Consider the following 21,311-nt stretch of genomic DNA (forward strand, 5'->3'; position numbering starts at 1 on the left):
GTCATCTGACCACTTCCGTATTGAGCGAGTCACTGGTAATTCCTGCTTTAGTTTTGGCTTATAAGCAGGAATCAGTTGGATAGAGGATAGAATTATGGTCAGATTTGCCAAATGGAGCGCGGGGAGATGCATCTCTATGTGTGGAGTGAAGACCATTTGCTCCTAGCCACAAAGCTGATTAACTCAAGCCAGCAGCAGGATGTTTGTTGCGGATTGGCGACTTTCTCCGAAATGCCCCACACTCCTATTTGTGGAAACATTACCTAGCTGGTCCACTAGCTGTCTGTTTGTGAGAAGAAGAGAAATGGGTCAGTGGGGGGGGCGCCAGAGTCAGGCCCCAACTCCCACTCCCAGCCTGGATGCAGTATCTGACAGCTGACTGAGAGTCTGCAGGCCCCCTCTTTACACAGAACCACCAAAAGGTCAGGTACTTCAATCAGTTTATCCCTCTGCTGCCTCTCAGTGCACAGCCAAGCTCGACTTTGCCCCAGGCTGTACAGGTGCCTGCTAGCTTTAGTACACACTACACAGACAAACAACCTGGATTGAATTCTGTTGTTTTGTGTGTGTCTGAATACCGATCTAATTGGTGGTTGATGATTTTGCTGTTGGTGACATGTGTGTGTGTAATTCAAATATACTTTAGTAACTATCCTCAAGACATTTTATTTAACATACCTTTTTGATTTCCCAACCCTGTAATTTTACCAATGCTCGAAGGCCTTTCATTTCCTCTCACACAGCACGCTCCCAATACCATCTCAAAAAGGACCACCTGTCACAAGCAAAACACTTTCACCACTTATACTTAAAACTTCTCCAAATTACACTTCTAAAACGTACTTATTAATTTGTTACATAATTACACACGTTATGTTATTTTCCATAATGAGCTACTTTCCAGCAGTGAAGGGCTGGTATTAATATTAATAACAAGAGGGAAATATCAAGTAGACCACTGATAGTGTGAAGGAGGCCACATAGGATACAAAAAAAATCACTGGGAATTGTACATGAATATTTACATTGTGCCTTACAAGTACATTGGTATACAGGCAATGAATAGGTGTTACAAACAAGTATCCAGTGAGAGCCCTTTATACCCAAGACACTTAGCTGAAGTTAATGGATACGTAAAAATGAATGGGGACAGACTAGTAAACAAATGGTACCGTAGATATCTGACCAAATGATGCAAGATTTTAGTTCTGGGTTAACCGCGATAAGAAACTATCTTTCAGCGTAGACTCTGTAATAGCAGTTGAGTGAGACTGATTAGTGGTCAGAAAGCATTTAACCAGCCTATGGGGTCATGTTATTGTGACATGGTTGAGCCATGCAAGTGCTCAATAGGAACACTGTGTCCCTGTTCTCTGCCTTCACTTGATTCAGTTAGCTTCCTCAGGGATCTCATTCTAATGCCACAGGACAACCCACAAAATGGCCTCCCCTTCCCTGTCATTTGTACAGCAACTGCAATTCCCGAAAGTGGCATCCCCCTCTAGATGACTTCTCAATCCACAGCGTCACCAACTGGAGTCACTGCTTAGAAACTAGTATGTAGATTGTCAATTGATCACAAACCCATTCTTTGGATCTCACGCCCAGTATGTGAGTAAGCCTGTCCAGTTTGATTTACAAAACACCTCACATGCTGACGAAGCACATGGACATTTCCTGCTTCAGCTTTCTATAAAAAGGGGTGTTGTAAGGAGACTAAACTGGATCAATATCAGGTTTCTACATACTGATAATAAATCTTGAATAAACGTGTCTGACAGGATTGTTTCATCTCCTTCCGGGCCCTGGCCTGTTCAGAGCGGTTCTGCTCTGTTCTCTTCTGCCTTTAGGCCCAGGGGCTGTGCAGCTGGAACAAGACTCAGTGAGAGGGGCAGATTGGGAAGGAGACAGGATGTGGAGGCTTTTTTTTAAATATCCCATGTTAATGGAAACTGGAGTTTCCACTACTGTGAATCACACGACTTTGTCCTCTTCACAATACTTAGCATAAAATAACCTAATAAAATGTCATGTTATTTTCCTGCTTCTGCCTGCAGAAACTGACCCACATTTTCCACTGTCTAGTCTATGGACATGCAGTGTGCTGGTCAAAGGGGTAAGGAGTTTGCTGACAAGGTAGAAACCTCGAGGTGACAAGCCAGCACCTCATTAAATACACATTTTAATGAGCAGGCTTTAAAAACAATTGACAGTTCCATCATAGGTCCAAATGTGGATATGACAGAGTTAATGTCAAAAAAAGGTGCAAGGGGCCAGTCTTTTAACAGAAGCTTGCTCACTAGTAAAAATGGGGCCTGGCTAGAGTTGACATTCAGAAAACCAGTCGTAGTTGGAACTCTGAAAGCATCCAGTCCACACATGATTAGAGCTCTGGAGTGCTCACGTTAACATGAACCCAGAGGCATTTTCGTCAATGCCACTACATTCTGTTTCAAATGGGCAACTTTCCTGGCAGCGCCACGGAAACCTGAGGTCACCATATTGACTCACAGTATAAACATGCTCACGCCTAGGGACAAAGAGGGAGTAATGGAGACCTTTAAAAGCAGCCAACACCCCCCCCCCACTATGGTCATTGAGCAACACCTAAGCAAACCTCCTGACAAAATGTCCTACAATGAATTTAGTATGCAGACCGAATTCAGTATTGGACAAAAATAACATTCAGTGCCTTTAATCATAAGGTGTGATAAATCACAACATAGCTGAACCAAAATGTGATTATAATAGCTACCCTTGGTTGAAGTGGCTGTCTCACCACAAAGGAACAGACTTGCTCTGACTGGCCTACCATGGTTTATGTGGAAACACTGCCACCAAGTGGCGGAAATGAAGACTGCAACAAGCTCCATAACAAAATACAGGAGCAACACATTGAACATTCTGTGTACATTCACTTTCCCCTTATAATAATGGGCTCACAATGCCACTCACTAAATCCGACATAAAGACAGAAAATGACTGGCAGGTAAATGCAAATACATTTATTGGTAATTTCATTCCACTGTACAAAGCAAGCATGAGATCTTGCAGTTACTGACTTGATGGGGCAGGGGAAAAAAACTAAGTTGGAGAATTTTCATTTCTGTTATACCAACACGACATCTAGAACAAAGGAGAAAATAGGATTAGGGTAAGTACGCAGGCTTTAAATCAATATTTTCACAAGTAATGTAGAAATAACATTGGAGTGTGCTAAAGACTGTTTGAACGCTACCTCTGGACGGACACTTGCCAAGATAATCAGCGATCAAGTCGTTGTGATCCCCCTGCTGGGTGGATCAATGCATAATGTCAATCATTTGTTGCTAGCCAATATCAAAGCTTGCCAGCAAGAGCTGCCCTCCTGATTGGCTGTTGCGCTAGTCGCCGACCTTTAAGTCGCTGTGTCTCCCCTCAGGTCTCCTCCTTTCATTAACAATGACCGGTCGCTGGGGGCTAGGTGGTGGATTATCTCGGCAAGTGTGAACAGCAGGTAATACTTCAGAAATACGCATCAGTGATAGCGTCAAGGAGTAAATGATCATGGGTGGGATGCATTTTAAAGGGTACTCCAACAAGGTCTAGGATGCGAGACTCATATACTCTTCCACCACAAAGATACACATGTCTGCAGCACTTACCACAGAGACCAGTCCCACAGCCTACTCCAGGGCTTTGACGATGGCCTCGTTGGCGTCTATGTTGATCTGGACCTCAGCCCTGGCAGCCTCGTCAGACGCTGACGCCATCTCAGACTGGGCCTTCTCCAGGTTGGCCTTGGCAGCCTAAGAGAGGCGTCAGATACACGTCAATACAATAACAGTTTATGCATATGTATACTATGATGCAATGTGTTAGATATCATGCACACCAAATATGCTAGCACAGTACTAACACAGTCTTTATATTTCTCACATTTGACTGAATAACCAATTGAGGCAAATCATTTTTTAGACAGGGGTCAGAGCTAGGCAGCCAGACCAGTGTAAGCATTGTCAGGGGAAACACTTCATCGCTTCAGCTATGCTCCAGCTATGCTCAACACTTCAGCGATGCTACAGAAACCTATACAGTTATGGCTCATTGGGGCAAAAACATAAGGGGGGCATAACCTATTGCGCTTTATGATCCTTCCAGGGAGACACATGAACTCATTCCAATATACCAGTTTATGTTAAAAGGAGGTCAGGGAGCATATCTGGGAAGAGAGACTTGCATAGCAAATTCACGTTGCCTCTTTCCTGTGAAAGGCCCATTTGTCACAGTAGTGTTTACAGCGTAGAAATGCCAAACATTCGTTAAAGGTCTCCCAGCGGGGACTTGACACATCTGTTATAACTCAACAGTGACTGACCTTTCCTGCCTTATTAACAGCAGGGCCTCCTGTGCATTTTTATCTCACAGAGGGGGGGGGGGAGAATCATCTATTTCTATGGAGTCAAGTTGACAGTGTGTGCCCTCCTTGGGCGGGGTCAAAGAGAGAACGAGCACCTCTATGATGAATGTGTGTAATTGGCTGATGTGGCTGTGAATGAACAACATGGCCTTGGGGACATTTCATACACAGTGACATGTTTTGACTGACATTTGGGCCAATGCTGTGCAATACACTAATGTTAAGGAAGGGATTTGGACATGTCATGGAAGGTTTACTTCATAGCTTTACAAAGGTCTGACTGAGGAGAGCTGTACACAGTTATCGTCTTTATAAAGGGCACTGGGATTGGCAAAGGGCTCCTGTTGGGTTTCAATCAATGACTGACTGGCTCTGCATGGGCTGAATGAGCCTGCCAATCACACCTCTCTAGCCTGGCTTTCCCAATCACTCGAGTCTTCCTGTAAGCCTAATCTAGAGAATGGCTTAAAATTAATGTCGAGGATGGGCAGTTCTTAAATTGGGTAGGCATCCATTTAAGGTTAGGCGAACATTTTATTTCTGATGGATAGCCATTAATGAGCATGAACCGGAATACTTTTTCCACAATTGAAGCATTAGAAAACAGTGGTCATCCCTATGCCAGTCTTCCAGACCAGCTCTAACACACCTGGTAAAACGAATCACACTCCAACTAGCTACTATGATTAGCCAAGTTGATAACTAGAGTCAGGGTGTGTTGATGGCACAACCCTGCTCACCCTGTGGTTCTCAAGGACCAGAGTTCCCCACCCGTGACCATAGAAATACTACATCGGTTTATAGGAGTTGGTGATACTTACAGCCACATCCAGCTGGTCCAAGGGGAAGGCCTCCTCAGCCAGCAGCTGCACTGAGGAGTCTGCGTTCACTGTGATTGACCCACTGCTCACTGCAAAACATACACAGCATCTGAATATACATACCAACCTGTTCCACCCAGCAATCATACCACCAAGCAGTAGGACTACACTATTGAAGTTAATTAAATGCACTGACTGCACCAGCAAGCCTCTCTTAAAGTTCAGTTCAGCCACAGATACAAATGTGCCATTTTGTTTTAGTTGATTTCAAAATCAGGAAAGTAGCCTACAATTTGAAAGTGTTACACTAAAAAGTGAGATCTCTCTCAGTCTAGGACACAGTCATCATTATCCCCACAAATCGAGACAGGGCTGACCCCTGCTGGATAGTCCATATTAGTGGCCAGATATTGATATGGAACTGACCCTTGCAATCATGATTCTATTAATAGGAATTTCAACATTGAAAGCATGTGCAAGTATTGTCCCCATTTGGTAGATTAAGTTAATTCACTTTGAAATGATTGCTTTTAGTAACAAGAGTTTAGTATCGAGGTAATACAGTGGCAGTGAAAATACAATCAAAGCGTCCAAATTACATATAGGCCCACTACTGGTATTTCCACATTTCCTGATACATTATGGCTGTCAGGGTAAATATCTAGCCATAGTGAATCAAATACAGTTCTAGAAGGTGACGCCACTGAAGTCCCTTTTCACATAAATATCAGAGGTCAGACACTGTCCTATCATTTCATAAAGGATGATTAAAAAGTGGTATTTTCACAATGTTGCTACACCTATCCAACCCTTTTAGATGTAGCCTAGGCAAGGACCTAGAGGTAAGGGGAAAAGGCTTAGGGGTTGATTTGGGATTGGGCAATCCAGAACCAGGATGCCCTCTCACATCATGTACGACAGAGGCCATGAGACCCACCCACTATTCCATCTACATGAACAAGCCACAGCTTACCAAAGAATTTAGCTGCGGAGCCGTCATCATTGAACACTGTGACCACGCCGGGCCTGAGGACCTGCAGCGTGGGGACGTGGGCAGGGAGGATACCAAAAGCACCAGTCAGTGTGGGCACATCAACCTGTTTCACACTGGCCTCCTTGAAGTACACCTGGGAGGAGAAGGAGAAACATAAGCAGACATTACTGTACCTGACTGTTATTGACTTTCAGATGAGAATTGAAGTGGGATGTTTCAATATTATCTGTGGAAAAATACACAATCTGTGCATGCAGTACTAGATTGTTTTTTCTAATAGATGAAGTCTATGCATATTTACTGAGGTGTTATGTTACTCCATTTGAGGTCCTGGTGCATTGTAGATAGTTATGTTAATATACCATTACTGCCTGACAGAGGTTAAATAGCAAGTGCATACTTCTCTATTCAATTCATCTTTAACGTTGACTGTTGAGTTATGTAGTTAGCTAGGTATGACATTGTGAATCCAACTAGCTAGCAAATAGCGTACTGTCAGACGCAATCAGTATTAGTGATATCTAACTAGTTAGCTGTAGTGTAAGGCTAAATTATACATAGCTTGCAGAATAGCTATATGGGTGGCTAAAAAGGTGCAGTCTGCACACGATTGAAGACTTAGCCAACGAGTTATTAAATCAGAAACGATTAGCGTTACTAAAAATTGAATAGTATTCCCTTTCTATTCTCAAGGTGACAGAATAACAGAAACTGCAAGGCCCAGTGACCAAACATTTCGGTAGCTAACGTTAGCTACCTAAAGTAGTTAACTTATGGTTAACAATTGCAAGCTAGCAAGTGGCAACACTGACAGTAGGAATGTCAAACTGACAAGCTTCGTAGGTTTTGTTGGAATATCCACGCTCGACCGTCCCTTTTTACAACTAACGTTATGTGAATCACAGACTGGTGACAAGTTCAAGCTAACTAACCACGCCTAAGCATATAGGTAATGTTGGTCATATTTACATGAATAACTAACAATGTGCATAAGGTTTTCATAATGTCTATTAAAATGAGAAGGAGTTAGCTATCTAGACAACTTAACTACTATGTTAGTAGGCCCAAAAGCCTTGCCAACCCCGGATTCGCTTACCTGCGTTGGCGACGCAAATGTGAAGGACATCTGGGAAGAGCTGGAGGGTGCGTCGGCGTAACATCTTGCTTGCCTCAATACTGGAAGAGAGCGACGGAGAAACCTTGCTGCCATCATTTTTGTGGAATAAATCTAATTCAGGTTCAACCCGAAGCGAAAGGATCCCCTAGCCCTTGTGTGAAGTCAGTCAAACAGTGTGCGCCTGATAGGACAAGGACGTTGGTAACCTACCCACAATTCCTTATGAGTGCTCAAAGCATGAAGGGAAATGTAGTTATTTTCCAGAAGCGACGCATTCAATCCAAAGATTCAGTGTTTCATCTGAAATCAGTGTGTCGTTCAGTGTGATCTTTAAAATTAAATAAATAATATTTTGTGTATATTCTGCTATTGTAAATAACCAGCATAAGTATATGCTTATTTATGGTCGTGTGAAACATCTCATACTTTACTGCCAGAGTGTGGCGCTGTTAGAATGTAAAAAATGATCAGCTGTTGTTTAGTGCTAACCTTAACCCTCACCCTAACCTTAACCCTCACCCTAACCGTAACCCTCACCCTAACCTTAACCCTAACCCTAACCTTAACCTTAACCCTCACCTTAACCCTCACCCTACCCTTAACCCTCACCCTAACCTTAACCCTAACCCTCACCCTACCCTTAACCCTCACCTTAACCCTCACCCTAACCTTAACCCTCACCCTACCCTTAACCCTCACCCTAACCTTAACCCTCACCCTAACCTTAACCCAGCGTTTCCCAAACTCGGTCCTGGGGACCCCAGACCTTTAACAGAATGTGACTGGCAGAACGGGTGTTGTATGTGAAGGACGACGGCTGCAGTAGATATCCCAGATGGGGGGAGTGAGGCCTAAGAGGGTTTTATAAATCAGCATCAACCACCTTGAGGGGTCAGCCAACACCTGATGATCGATCAAGGATGAAAAGTCGAAACGGAATCCTTGGGACGTCACCCCACTGAAGTTGACATTTGTAAGGGTTGAGGCAGGGTTTCCCAAACTTGGTGCACGATTTGGTTTTTGCCCTAACATTACACAGCGGTAATAATCATCACATCCTTGGGTCGCTCGTATTTTCAGTTCGCTGCAGCTAGCAACTGGAACGAGCTGCAACAAGCACTCAAACTGGACAGCTTTACCTCAATCTCTTCATTCAACGACTCAACCATGAACAATTACTGACAGTTGTGGCTGCTTTGCGTGATGTATTGTTGTCTCTACCTCCTTGCCCTTTGTGATGTTGTCTGTACCTTGTTTTGTGCTGCTACCATGTTGTGTTGTCATGTGTTGCTGCCATGCTATGTTTTCGTCTTAGGTCTCTCTATGTAGTATTATGTTGTCTCTTGTCGTGATGTGTGTTTTGTCCTATATTTTTATTTCATTTTTTTATTTTTAATCCCAGGCCTCGCACCTGCAGGAGGCCTTTTGCCTTTTGGTAGGCCGTCATTGTAAATAATTTGTTTTTAACTGACTTGCCTTGTTAAAGAAAATCAGAAGTTACATTGTGATAGTCTACTGATCTGTATTACCAGATGTTAGTAAATAATATAGAGCTGCAAGCAGGCCTACCCACCATGGGTGCTCAAATGGCCTACATTAAAAGTAGCCTACTACATAAGAATGTTCAGAACATAACCTTATCATCCAGAAGGCCTATTCACTTTTCATCTTGTCGATCTGTATATACCTTTTCAATTTAATTAATGAACCGATTCTTCATTCCAAACATAATGTGAATTTAGGTGTACCTACTTTCATTATGTTCCACCAGAAGCCTATTCATAACGTCACCCCCAAATACTTGAATTGAAGGGAGGGATGCTGATGATCTTCAGCACGCGCCTCCTCCTGCTCGTCAATCACTTACGTCACGTGGTGCGTCTCTGACTGGTGGTGGGTGTGTCTTAAGCATAGGGTTTCATTCATAAATAGTTTTAGCCGTTAAAGCAACATTACAGTGTTCGGCGAAGGTTTGGCGCTATTGGCTTCTGCCTACTGTACGTGTCCTTACATGGATCACCTGAATTGTAATTAGGTGAGTGGCATTTCAGTTTTTTTTGCACATGCATGTTTGTGATGAACATCAACCCGTAGCTTATCGGTTGCACATTGAATACCAGCCTAAATCCATGATATTGCAGATAGTCCGTATAGAAAGGATGGAAACAGTTGGCAGTACAAGGAAAGCTTTTCTATAATTATGTATTTGAGTAAATAGAAGGAAATGCATGTAATTGGAATAGTCGCTTCTAGAGCAGGCGCTCCTTAACGAAATGGAATAGCCTGTGGAATATGAGGCTCGCACTGATACGCGTTCTTCTAGAATCGGCTATTATTTGGAGCGAGCGCTACACCTTTCTGTTGATCACGGCAAATTCATCCCAACGTCTTGGACTGTACAAATGAAATAGCATGATATGGATCCATACAGAGACAACCCATTAAGAAGTTATGTGCTTTTTATTACAACAAAGGCCAACATTTTTAATTCAAACTATTTTCGAAGGTCCATTGCCATAGCCATGTTTATGAGGAATGCAGAGGATTCAAAGAGCAAGAAAAGGCTGTAATTTTGTTTTCCTACTGACTTACAGTAGCAGTCAACTGAACAGTCTCCTTGCAAAATCAAATATGATTCATCATTATGCATGTAACAGCATTCAGACATGTGGTGAACTATACATGATGGGTGGCTTATTTGCATACATGGTTTTAAAGTAAGCTACTTAAATTACAGTAAACATTACTAGGGTTTGCTTCACACTTTGAGAGTTACAGTAGTCTAATGCATCTTAAAATGGGGAGGGGAAATTCATAGGAATCCTACAGTACCATGGAAATACAACAGATACATTGACTGAGGCGTTCTTATTATAATATTTATTGTATTGCCTATAAAAGCCAGCTTGAGTGAAGTTACAGTTCAGGTTTTCCTTGCTTGTGTGATTGTTTTGTGGGTTTCATCAGAGGCGTCATGCCCATAGGGAGCACAGGGACATGTGCCCCCCCCCCACAGATTTGTCCTGTTACATAAATAAATAATAATACTTGCCAACTAGCAAGTTTATGAAGTTGCTTTTAGCTAGCCCAGATATGTTCCCAACCTCATAACTAATTAACAAGAAGCCATTTCTGGCCATCAATCAAATTAGACTAGATGGCGTGTCTAACTACAGGTAACTGCCAAAATAAAGAAAATACTAACAGTGTTTTAAATTTTAGTGGATACTTACCTAGAGCATTTAGGGTTAAGTGTGTTGCTCAAGGGCACAGAGACAAATTTCTACCCTAGTTGGCTCAGGGATTTAAACCAGCAACCTTTCAGTTACTGTCCCAACACTCTTAACCTCTCAGCTACCTGCCGCCCAGGTAGCCAGATCAGCTTCAATGCACCTTGGCATTGGTTCTACAAGTGTCTGAAATGCTATTGGAGGGATGCAACACCATTCTTCTGTGAGAAATTCATTTTTTTTGTATGGTTGTGGTGAAAAACGCTGTCTCAAGTGCAGATCCAGAAGCTTTTTGTGCACCTTCACATTTTTTGGGTGCATGACACCCATGGGTTTCATAACCACATCTTTACAATAATTAAATAATGTTGAGACAGGAATCAGTTAAACCATTTATCTAGAAAGTACTCATTACAACACATGATGTGCTGTGTCTAGAACTACAGTGAGTATGGAGGTGCAAATGGCACAACCCTAATACACAACACCTCTTCCCCTCCTACATTAACTGTTGAGAGAGTCTGTTTTACAAGTTCAAGCATCTAGGTACCCACCAATCTCTCATAGCGTCACAGCGGTCAACCTGACTCTCAACAACAATGTCTTTGGACTGGGGTGATGACAGGTTTTAACATCTCCAATCCAAAATGAAATCTAGAATTGGCTTCCTATTTCGCAACAAAGCCTCCTTCACTCACACCGCCAAACGTGCCCTCGTAAAACTGATTATCCCACCGATCCTCGACTTCGGTGACGTCATTTACAAAATAGCTTCCAATACTCTACTCAGCAAACTGGATGCAGTCTATCACAGTGCCATCTGTTTTGTCACCAACGCCCCTTATACCACCCACCACTGCGACCTGTATGCTCTAGTCGGCTGGCTCTCGCTACATATTCGTTGCCAGACCCACTGGCTCCAGGTCATCTATAAGTCTATGCTAGGTAAATCTCCGCCTTATCTCAGCTCACTGGTCATGATAACAACACCCACCCGTAGCATGCGCTCCAGCAGGTATATCTCACTGGTCATCCCCAAAGCCAACACCTCCTTTGGCCACCTTTCCTTAAAGATCTTTGCTGCCAATGACTGGAACGAATTGCAAAAATCGCTGAAGCTGGAGACATATTTCCCTCACTAACTTTAAACATCAGCTAACCGATCGCTGCAGCTGAACATAGCCCATCTGTAAATATCCCACCCAATCTACCTACCTCATCCCCCATATTGTTTTTATTTACTTTTCTGCTCTTTTGCACACCAGTATTTCTACTTGCACATCACCATCTGCTCATCTATCACTCCAGTGTTCATTTGCTAAATTGTAGTTTCTTCGCTACTATGGCCTATTTATTGCCTTACCTCCTTACGCCATTTGCACACACTGTATATAGACATTCTTTTTTTGCAGACCTGATGTGCTATACACCATTCACCTGTAGGAATGTGTCATTTTCTTGGGACACAAGCTCCGGTCCGTTTCGTCGCTAATGAGTTGGAGTGGGGTTCCCAACCGACTAAACACTTCTTCTACAAGCTCCTTCTCAGCAGTAGTAGACCTCATGATGGCAACCTCTGGCCATTTTCCTATGAGCATCCATGAGAAACGTTTTGTCTTTGAATGGACCTGTGAAGTACACTTATGTGATGCCAATCCCACGGATGAAGAGATGCAAGTTGAGGTACTTTGTGAACCTTCTGACATGAGGAACATGTTTTTGCTTATTCCTCAAAGCTTCCATCCAATCCAGGCCACCAGAAGTAGCTTTCTGCGATTTCATGCAAACCATCCCACAGTGTAGCTGTTGCAAAATCAAATCAAATTTATTTATATAGCCCTTCGTACATCAGCTGATATCTCAAAGTGCTGTACAGAAACCCAGCCTAAAACCCCAAACGGCAAGCAATGCATGTGAAAGAAGCACGGTGGCTAGGAAAAACTCCCTAGGAAAAACTCGCTAGAAAGGCCAAAAACCTAGAGAGGAACCAGGCTATGAGGGGTGGCCAGTCCTCTTCTGGCTGTGCCGGGTGGATATTATAACAAAACATGGTCAAGATGTTAAAATGTTCATAAATGACCAGCATGGTCAAATAATAATCATAGTAGTTGTCGAGGGTGCAACAAGCACGTCCGGTGAACAGGTCAGGGTTCCATAGCCGCAGGCAGAACAGTTGAAACTGGAGCAGCAGCACGGCCAGGTGGACTGGGAACAGCAAGGAGTCATCATGCCAGGTAGTCCTGAGGCATGGTCCTAGGGCTCAAGTCCTCCGAAAGAGAGAATTAGCGAGAGCATATTTAAATTCACACCGGATAAGACAAGAGAAATACTCCAGATGTAACAGACTGACCCTAGCCCCCCCGACACAAACTACTGCAGCATAAATACTGGAGGCTGAGACAGGAGGGATCAGAAGACACTGTGGCCCCATCCGATGATACCCCCGGACAGGGCCAAACAGGCAGGATATAACCCCACCCACTTTGCCAAAGCACAGCCCCCACACCACTAGAGGGATGTCTCCAACCACCAACTTACCATCCTAAGACAAGGCTGAGTATAGCCCACAAAGATCTCCGCGGGGGGGGGGGGGGGCAACCCAGACAGGAAGACCACGTCAGTGACTCAACCCACTCAAGTGATGCACCCCTCGCATGGAAGAACACCAGTAAGCCAGTGACTCAGCCCCCGTAATAGGGTTAGAGGCAGAGAATCCCAGTGGAGAGAGGGGAACCGGCAAGGCAGAGACCGCAAGGGCGGTTCGTTGCTCCAGCCTTTCCGTTCACCTCCACACTCCTGGGCCACTGGTTTCCTCAGTGACGGCAGAATGATGACTCCTCTCCCACAGCAGACAACAAGACTGCTAACAGCTCAGTTCTCCTGGTAAGGTTTCAGTTCTGGAGCATCACCTGCGGCTTTACTTTTGATGTCCATCCCTTCAGATAACACCGGGTGATTTCTGGTGGTTCTCTGCACTTGTTTTGAAATGACTGGTGCGTTTTCCACTTGTCTGAGGTAGGATATGTGACTCTGGTTTGACCACAGGTAGTAGTAGTAACCTGGAGAGTCAATTGTTGTTGTAATGCAGTTCTGCCTTGCAGTGCTTGAAGTCATGTGTGTGTGTGTGCTGACAAGAACAAAGCCCACCTTTGCATTCTGCTTGCAGAATGCGTGTAGCTGAACTTCCTCCCTTACAGATACTGGTGAAACCCACTCCAAAAATGATGCTTAGGGATTCCCCTTTCATCTGCGTAGTTTCTGCTTTCTTTAATGTCCCTGATGTGAAAGCAGTCGGCTTCTTTTTATCTGAAGGCATGATATGGGACGACTGCTCCCACAACCTAGGGACTAACATCTCAAGCTAGTTGGATGGGCAATGACTTGTCGAAGTGTGTCAGTGACTCAGTTTTCAGGAGTATTTCCTTGCTTTCTTTGACGAATGCTTCCTCACATTGTTCTGTCCATTTCCATGTTTTGTCCCTTCAAAGCAACTGATGCAGTGACTTCCGCTTTGTTGCCAAGCTCAGGATAAAGTATCTGAGGAGCTGGGGCATCCAAGATAGCCTTGACCTTGGCTGGAGCCTTGTGAAGTCCTCGGTCACGCGCCTGACGTGACCGAGGTATTGAACCGATTGGAAGAATGCACATTTGTTCTTACGAACTTGTAGTCCTTCAATCTCTAAGGCAGATTCCAAGTTCAGCAGATGGTCCTCATCTTTTCCAGTAATGAGGATGTCATCCAGGTAGCATTGTACTCCTGGCAATCCACTCAAGATATGGTCACCCTCTGGAACAGCACTGGCGCACTTGTGATTCAAAGTGGTAGACGACATTACCTGAAGAGCCCCTTGTGTGTCTTGACGGTCAGCAGCTCCTTTTGACTTTTCATCCATCTGTAAGTAGGTTTGGCAGAGGTCGATTTTGAACTTTTGACCCCCAGCTAAAACTGTGAAAAGGTCATCTATGTGTAATGGATACTGCTTAGCCGACTACACCAGGTTAACTGTGACTTTGAAGTCTCCACATATCCTGATTCCTACATCCTCCTTAAGGACTGGTACAATGGGGGTAGCCCATTCACTCACGCTGACCGGCTTCAGTACTTTGTTCTTGACTAAAGTGTCCAAGTCCGTCTCGACTTTTGGTCTGATAGCATAAGGTACAGGTCATGTTTTCAGAAACGTTGGTTTGCCGTCTGGCTTAATGCTGAGCTTCACTGTAATGTCTTTCATGATACACAGCTCTCCATTAAATACCTCTCCATGTTTCTTTAAGATGGCGGCTAGGCCTGTGTCTCCATCGGTCATTGTACATACTGTTTGCCAGTCCAGTGTGATCTAACTGCAAACAACCCAGTAGTGATGGATAGTCTCCTTCCATGATGTAGAGCGTCAGCGTTTCTGTTTAGCTGAACTGTGGCCTCTCACAGCAACGGTAAGTATTTTCTGTGTGACTTCCTCATTGGATTCCCTCTCTGGTCTCTTGCTCTTTTGTTTCTTTCGTTGGAATGTCTCTTGTTTTGTCTGACGCTTTCTCTGATCTCCTTTTGTTTCTGCAGGCTTGTTCGATGTGGCCCTTACCAGAGGCTAGTAAAAGGCATACGCTGACACATACCCAGAAAATGTTTGTGGAGGTGCTGACTAACAGAGTAATCTATGAAAAGAAAAAGTTTCACACTAATTATGCTGCCAGTATAACCGATGTGAAATGGCTAGTTAGTTAGCGGTGGTGCGCGCTAATAGTGTTTCAATCAGGTGAGGTCACTCGCTCTGCGACCTGAAGTAGTTGTTCCCCTTGCTTTGTAAGGGCTGCGGCTTTTGTGGCGCGATGGGTAACGATGCTTCGTGGGTGTCAGTTGTTGTGTGCAGAGGGTCCCTGGTTCAAGCCCAGGTTGGGGTGAGGAAAGGGACGGAAGCTATACTGTTACACCAAACATTTTAATGGGTATAGCAACCAATGTTTTGGCACACAGTGCCTTCTCACTTGAAGGCACTGCGTGCCAAAACGTTGGTTTCTATACCCATTAAATGTTTGGCAGCATAATTAGTGTGTGACTTTCATTTTTACCTTTTTTACCACTGGCTCAGCAATCCATGTACTTAAACGAGCACATAGACGCCTGATGTACTGCTTTGCCACAGTGGAACCATGTGCCTTGATTTCCCTGTCTCTGCTTTTCAGTTGCAACTGTGCACTTATCCTGATGATCTCTAATACTGAGCCTCTTCCATGGCCACACTGACTTCAATTGCCTTTGCCAAAATTAGATTACTTTCAGTCAATAGTCTCTTTTGTGTAGTTTCGCTCCGTAGCCCACATACTAGTCGGCCTCTGTTGGTGTTATTTAGAACATCATTAAACCGCAGCAAACATTGTCACTGATTCTCCTACCTTCTGATTTCTTCTATGGCACCTAGACCTTTGAGCAATAACTAGAGGTTTTGATGAAAAGTGCCTGGCTGTAGCAGGCTGCGAAGTAAATTGACTGTAGGCCCAATTTTTGTCCTGATCAATTTTATTTGCATCAACAAAATATTCAAACTGTTCTGTATATGAGCTCCACTGCTCAATACTTTCAGCAAACTGTCCAATATTTCCAACCATTCCAGACATTGTTTGCTTGTCAATAGGCTCCTGATTGTCACTCACTTCAATAGTTTTCTTTTGCCATGGCAATATTTAGTGTTCTTCATTCACTTCACTTAATGATGTTTACTCAAAATTCGCTCATTTTTCAAGTTAGTCTTCACAGTTGAACTAAATGTCCTCCCTTTTTTTAAATCACGTTGTTTTCCCGCTCCAACGTCCTTCTCAAATCTGTTTCTGCCGTCCATGGCGACGCTAACTCCCTCTTAGCTAGCTCGACTATGCACTTGCCTCTGCTAGCAATACACTGAGCTAACATTAGCCTAGACTGTACCAAGGAAAATATGTTTAAACTTCTAAAAACTGACCTCTTCTGGACAGAATAGTTTCTGTAGGTTCAGACTTACTCATCGTCAATATTTTATGTCTCGTGGGTTTCATAACCACATCTTTATAACAAGTCAATAATGATGAGACGGGTATCAGTTCAAACATTTATTTTGAACGTGCTCATCTCAACACATATTACCCATGATGCTCTGCCTATACAACTACCTTAAGTATGGAGGTGCAAATGATACAACCCTAATACACAACAAGTAACACATTGGGAAATGTCTGTTTCCATGGCTTAAAATAAATCAAATTAGAATACAACATATTGTTTTGCTAGCGGCAGTGTATATGATTTGCCGCTGCCTTGTTGCTTCCTAAGCTGCTGGTCAGTGCCCAGGCAAGCCTATGCTGAGAGGATACTACAGCCCTGAGGAGGCTGGCCGGCCAGGTGGGTGGGCAGAGGCAGGCTGAGCATGCAGCAAGGAAGCTGAGGAGGAGCTGAGAAGGGAGAGACCCACATCCAGAGCTGCTGCACACAGCCCTCCATCAGGGTAAGACACTCCGACAGGCATCTCCCCTGTAGCAAAGGCAGCGGTGCTGGGGGAGGAAGAATAGGTGCTGCTGCCATGCTGCTTCTCCCCTGCTGTGTGTGTGTGTGCGTGCGCAGTGTGGACGGAACACTGCAGCAGAATGAATGGCTATGAGGGAATGCATTGGGCCTCAGCAATGTCTCTTAGCAATGTGATGGCAGAGCCTCTATTTGATGAAGAGGGGGCTGAGGTGGGAGGATGGAAGGATTATTTACGCGTTGAAGCTAGGCTGCCTGGATGGTGACTCTTTCGCAATTCGGCAGACACACGCTAGTTTTGGTTCTGCTTCTTGCCAGTCTTTCATGTCTGGAGATGTTGACTTGGAGTCATCCCAGCAAACCGAAAGGTGTAAGATAATTTCCCCTAAAAGTTGTAATGACACATTTGTCCAGAATAAAACATTTTCAAAAAATTATATTTTAAACTGTCCAGTTGTGTTGACGATTATACAATGATGGTATTAGGGTGGAAAATGATAATGGCACACATTTTATGTTATTTTAAAGTTCCCAAAATGTTTCATTATGTTGTGAGAACAGTGAGTGTACATTGCAAGTTATATATATATATATATATATATATAGTTGAAGTTTACATACACCTTAGCCAAATACATTTTAAACTCAGTTTTTCACAATTCCTGACATTTAAGCCTAGTAAAAAAATCCCTGTCTTAGGGCAGTTAGGATCACCACTTTTATTTTAAGAATGTGAAATGTCAGAATAATAGTAGAGAAAGATTTATTTATTTCTTTCATCACATTCCCAGTGGGTCAGAAGTTTACATACACTCAATTAGTATTTGGTAGCATTGCCTTTAAATTGTTTAACTTGGGTCAAATGTTTCAGGTAGCCTTCCACAAGCTTCGCACAATAAGTTGGATGAATTTTGGCCCATTCCTCCTAACAGAGCTGGTGTAACTGAGTCAGGTTTGTAGACCTCCTTGGTCGCACACGCTTTTTCAGTTATGCCCACAAATTTTCTACAGGATTGAGGTCAGGGCTTTGTGATGGCCACTCCAATACCTTGACTTTGTTGTCCTTAAGCCATTTTGCCACAACTTTGGAAGTATGCTTGGGGTCATTGTCCATCTGGGAGACCAAGCTTTAACTTCCTGACTGATGTCTTGATGTTGCTTCAATATATGCAAATGTATTTCCCTCCTCATGATGCCATCTATTTTGTGAAGTGCACCAGTCCCTTCTGCAGCAAAACACCCACACAACATGATGCTGCCACCCCTGTGCTTCACGGTTGGGATGGTGTTCTTCAGCTTGCAAGCCCCCCCTTTTTCCTCCAAACATAAGGATGGTCATTATGGCCAAACAGTTCTATCTTTGTTTCAGCAAACCAGAGGATATTTCTCCAAATAGTACGATCTTTGTCCACATGTGCAGTTGCAAACCGTAGTCTGGCTTTTTTATGGCGGTTTTGGATCAGTGGCATCTTCCTTGCTGAGCGGCATTTCAGGTTATGCCGATTATAGGACTCGTTTTACTGTGGATATAGATACTTTTGTACCTGTTTCCGCCAGCATCTTCACAAGGTCCTTTGCACTTTTGCACCAAAGTACATTCATCTCTAGGAGACAGACCGCGTGGTCCCATGGTGTTTATACCTGCGTACTATTGTTTGTACAGATGAACGTGGTACATTCAGGCGTTTTGGAAATTGCTCCCAAGGATGAACCAGACTTGTGGAGGTCTACAATTTATTTTTAATTTTTTTTCTTTCAGAGGTCTTGGCTAATTTCTTTTGATTTTCCCATGATGTCACGCAAGGAGGCACTGAGCTTGAAGGTAGGCCTTGAAATGCATCTACAGGTACACCTCCAATTGACTCAAATGATGTCAATTAGCCAATCAGAAGCTTCTAAAGCCATGACATAATTTTCTGTAATTTTCCAAGCTGTTTAAAGGCACAGTCAACTTAGTGTATGTAAACTTCTGACGCACTGGAATTGTGATAGATTATTTCACTGTCTGTAAACAATTAGAAAAATTACTTGTCATGCACAAAGTAGATGTCCTAACTGACTTGCCAAAACTTTAGTTTGTTAGCAAGAAACTTGTGGAGTGGTTGAAACACTTAGGTTGGAGTCATTGACTTGTTCATGTGAACTTCTGACTTCAACTGTATATTTTGATAAATAGAATTGAAACTTGTCTCTGTGGCGAGATAAGTATAGCCAGTTGTAATTGTAATGGCTTAGCAGATAATAAGAAAAGACAATCAGTATTTACCTAGCCGAAAGAGAAGGAATATATTATCTATTGTTTACAGGAAACTGATTCAACAATTTTAGATGAAGTTTTGTGGCAAAAGAACTTGGGGGGCGAAGTATATTTCTCCCATGGGCAAAGAAATTAAAAAGGGGTGATGATATTAACAGTAATTTTGATCCAAATGTGCAAATTGTCCAAACAGATCATCAAGGTAGATGGATTATTTTAAATATGTTATTGGACAATAAACAGATATGGCTTATTAAACTATACGGTCCAAATAATGATCCAAGCTTCTTTTGAAAATGTAATAATTTGTCAACTCAACAAGCAACACTAGACTCTTATTATTATGGTGGGGGATTTTAATACAGTTTTCAATACCTGTATGGAAAGGAAATCACACTACAAACTATCACCCTCAGGCACTTTAGGAAATCATGAATGTCATGGCTATATTGGAATTGGTGGATATATGGAGGCTTAAATACCCTGACCTAGTGAGATATACGTGGCGGAGGCTTAATCAAACTAGTCATCTTGATTACATTCTTATGTCATTCTCTCCGGCACCAAAAGTTAGTGTTGATAGGGGACAGAATACAGTCGGATCATCACATAATTGGTATATACACTGCTCAAAAAAATAAAGGGAACACAAACAACACAATGTAACTCCAAATCAATCACACTTCTGTGAAATCAAACTGTCCACTTAGGAAGCAACACTGACAATACATTTCACATGCTGTTGTGCAAATGGAATAGACAACAGGTGTAAATTATAGGCAATTAGCAAGACACCCCCAATAAAGGAGTGGTTCTGCAGGTGGTAACCACAGACCACTTCTCAGTTCCTATGCTTCCTGGCTGATGTTTTGGTCACTTTTGAATGCTGGCGGTGCTTTCACTCCAGTGGTAGCATGAGACGGCGTCTACAACCCACACAAGTGGCTCAGGTAGTGCAGCTCATCCAGGATGGCACATCAATGCGAGCTGTGGCAAGAAGGTTTGCTGTGTCTGTCAGCGTAGTGTCCAGAGCATGGAGGCGCTACCAGGAGACAGGCCAGTACATCAGGAGATGTGGAGGAGGCCGTAGGAGGGCAACAACCCAGCAGCAGGACCGCTACCTCCGCCTTTGTGCAAGGAGGAGCAGGAGAAGCACTGCCAGAGCCCTGCAAAATGACCTCCAGCAGGCCACAAATGTGCATGTGTCTGCTCAAACGGTCAGAAACAGACTCCATGAGGGTGGTATGAGGGCCCGACATCCACAGGTGGGGGTTGTGCTTACAGCCCAACACCGTGCAGGACGTTTGGCATTTGCCAGAGAACACCAAGATTGGCAAATTCACCACTGGGGCCCTGTGCTCTTCACAGATGAAAGCAGGTTCACACTGAGCACATGTGACAGAGTCTGGAGACGCCGTGGAGAACGTTCTGCTGCCTGCAACATCCTCCAGCATGACCGGTTTGGCGGTGGGTCAGTCATGGTGTGGGGTGGCATTTCTTTGGGGGGCCGTACAGCCCTCCATGTGCTCGCCAGAGGTAGCCTGACTGCCAATAGGTACCGAGATGAGATCTTCAGACCCCTTGTGAGACCATATGCTGGTGCGGTTGGCCCTGGGTTCCTCCTAATGCAAGACAATGCTAGACCTCATGTGGCTGGAGTGGGTCAGCAGTTCCTGCAAGAGGAAGGCATTGATGCTATGGACTCGCCCCCCCGTTCCCCAGACCTGAATGCAATTGAGCACATCTGGGACATCATGTCTCGCTCCATCCACCAACGCCACATTACACCACAGACTGTCCAGGAGTTGGAGGATGCTTCAGTCCAGGTCTGGGAGGAGATCCCTCAGGAGACCATCCGCAACCTCATCAGGAGCATGCCCAGGCGTTGTAGGGAGGTCATACAGGCACGTGGAGGCCACACACACTACTGAGCCTCATTTTGACTTGTTTTAAGGACATTACATCAAAGTTGGATCAGCCTGTAGTGTGGTTTTCCACTTTAA

General features: G+C 43.8%; 2 protein-coding genes across 4 annotated transcripts in view; one reads left to right on the forward strand and one right to left on the reverse strand.

Annotated features, from left to right (window-relative positions):
- Positions 1-2,990: 2,990 nt before the first annotated feature.
- On the reverse strand, positions 2,991-7,581 carry atp5f1d (ATP synthase F1 subunit delta). 2 transcript variants are annotated; one of them, XR_006756914.1, is made up of 6 exons: positions 7,311-7,581; positions 6,194-6,347; positions 5,221-5,309; positions 3,645-3,788; positions 3,239-3,293; positions 2,991-3,126 (listed from the first exon to the last, which is right to left on the reverse strand). XR_006756914.1 is itself a non-coding variant. In XM_014216314.2 (5 exons), the coding sequence occupies exons 1-4, from the start codon at positions 7,425-7,427 to the stop codon at positions 3,666-3,668; spliced, it is 483 nt and encodes a 160-aa protein (XP_014071789.1). In that variant the 5' UTR covers positions 7,428-7,581; the 3' UTR covers positions 2,991-3,126; positions 3,645-3,665. The 2 variants fall into 2 exon arrangements, 1 of the variants encoding a protein (XP_014071789.1); XM_014216314.2 differs by lacking the exon at positions 3,239-3,293.
- A 1,686-nt stretch (positions 7,582-9,267) lies between these two features.
- Positions 9,268-21,311, forward strand: part of cbarpb (CACN subunit beta associated regulatory protein b) — a 54,047-nt gene continuing 42,003 nt past the window's right edge. Inside the window, exons 1-2 of one of the 2 annotated variants that reach the window (XM_014216315.2) lie at positions 9,276-9,366; positions 16,863-17,034. The gene's annotated coding sequence lies outside the window, so the exon portion shown is untranslated. Of the gene's footprint in view, positions 9,367-16,862; positions 17,035-21,311 lie in introns of both variants that reach the window. The other variant, XM_014216317.2, reaches the window with a different exon arrangement.

The sequence above is a fragment of the Salmo salar genome, chromosome ssa10, assembly GCF_905237065.1.
Source record: "Salmo salar chromosome ssa10, Ssal_v3.1, whole genome shotgun sequence".
Lineage (NCBI taxonomy): Eukaryota > Metazoa > Chordata > Actinopteri > Salmoniformes > Salmonidae > Salmo > Salmo salar.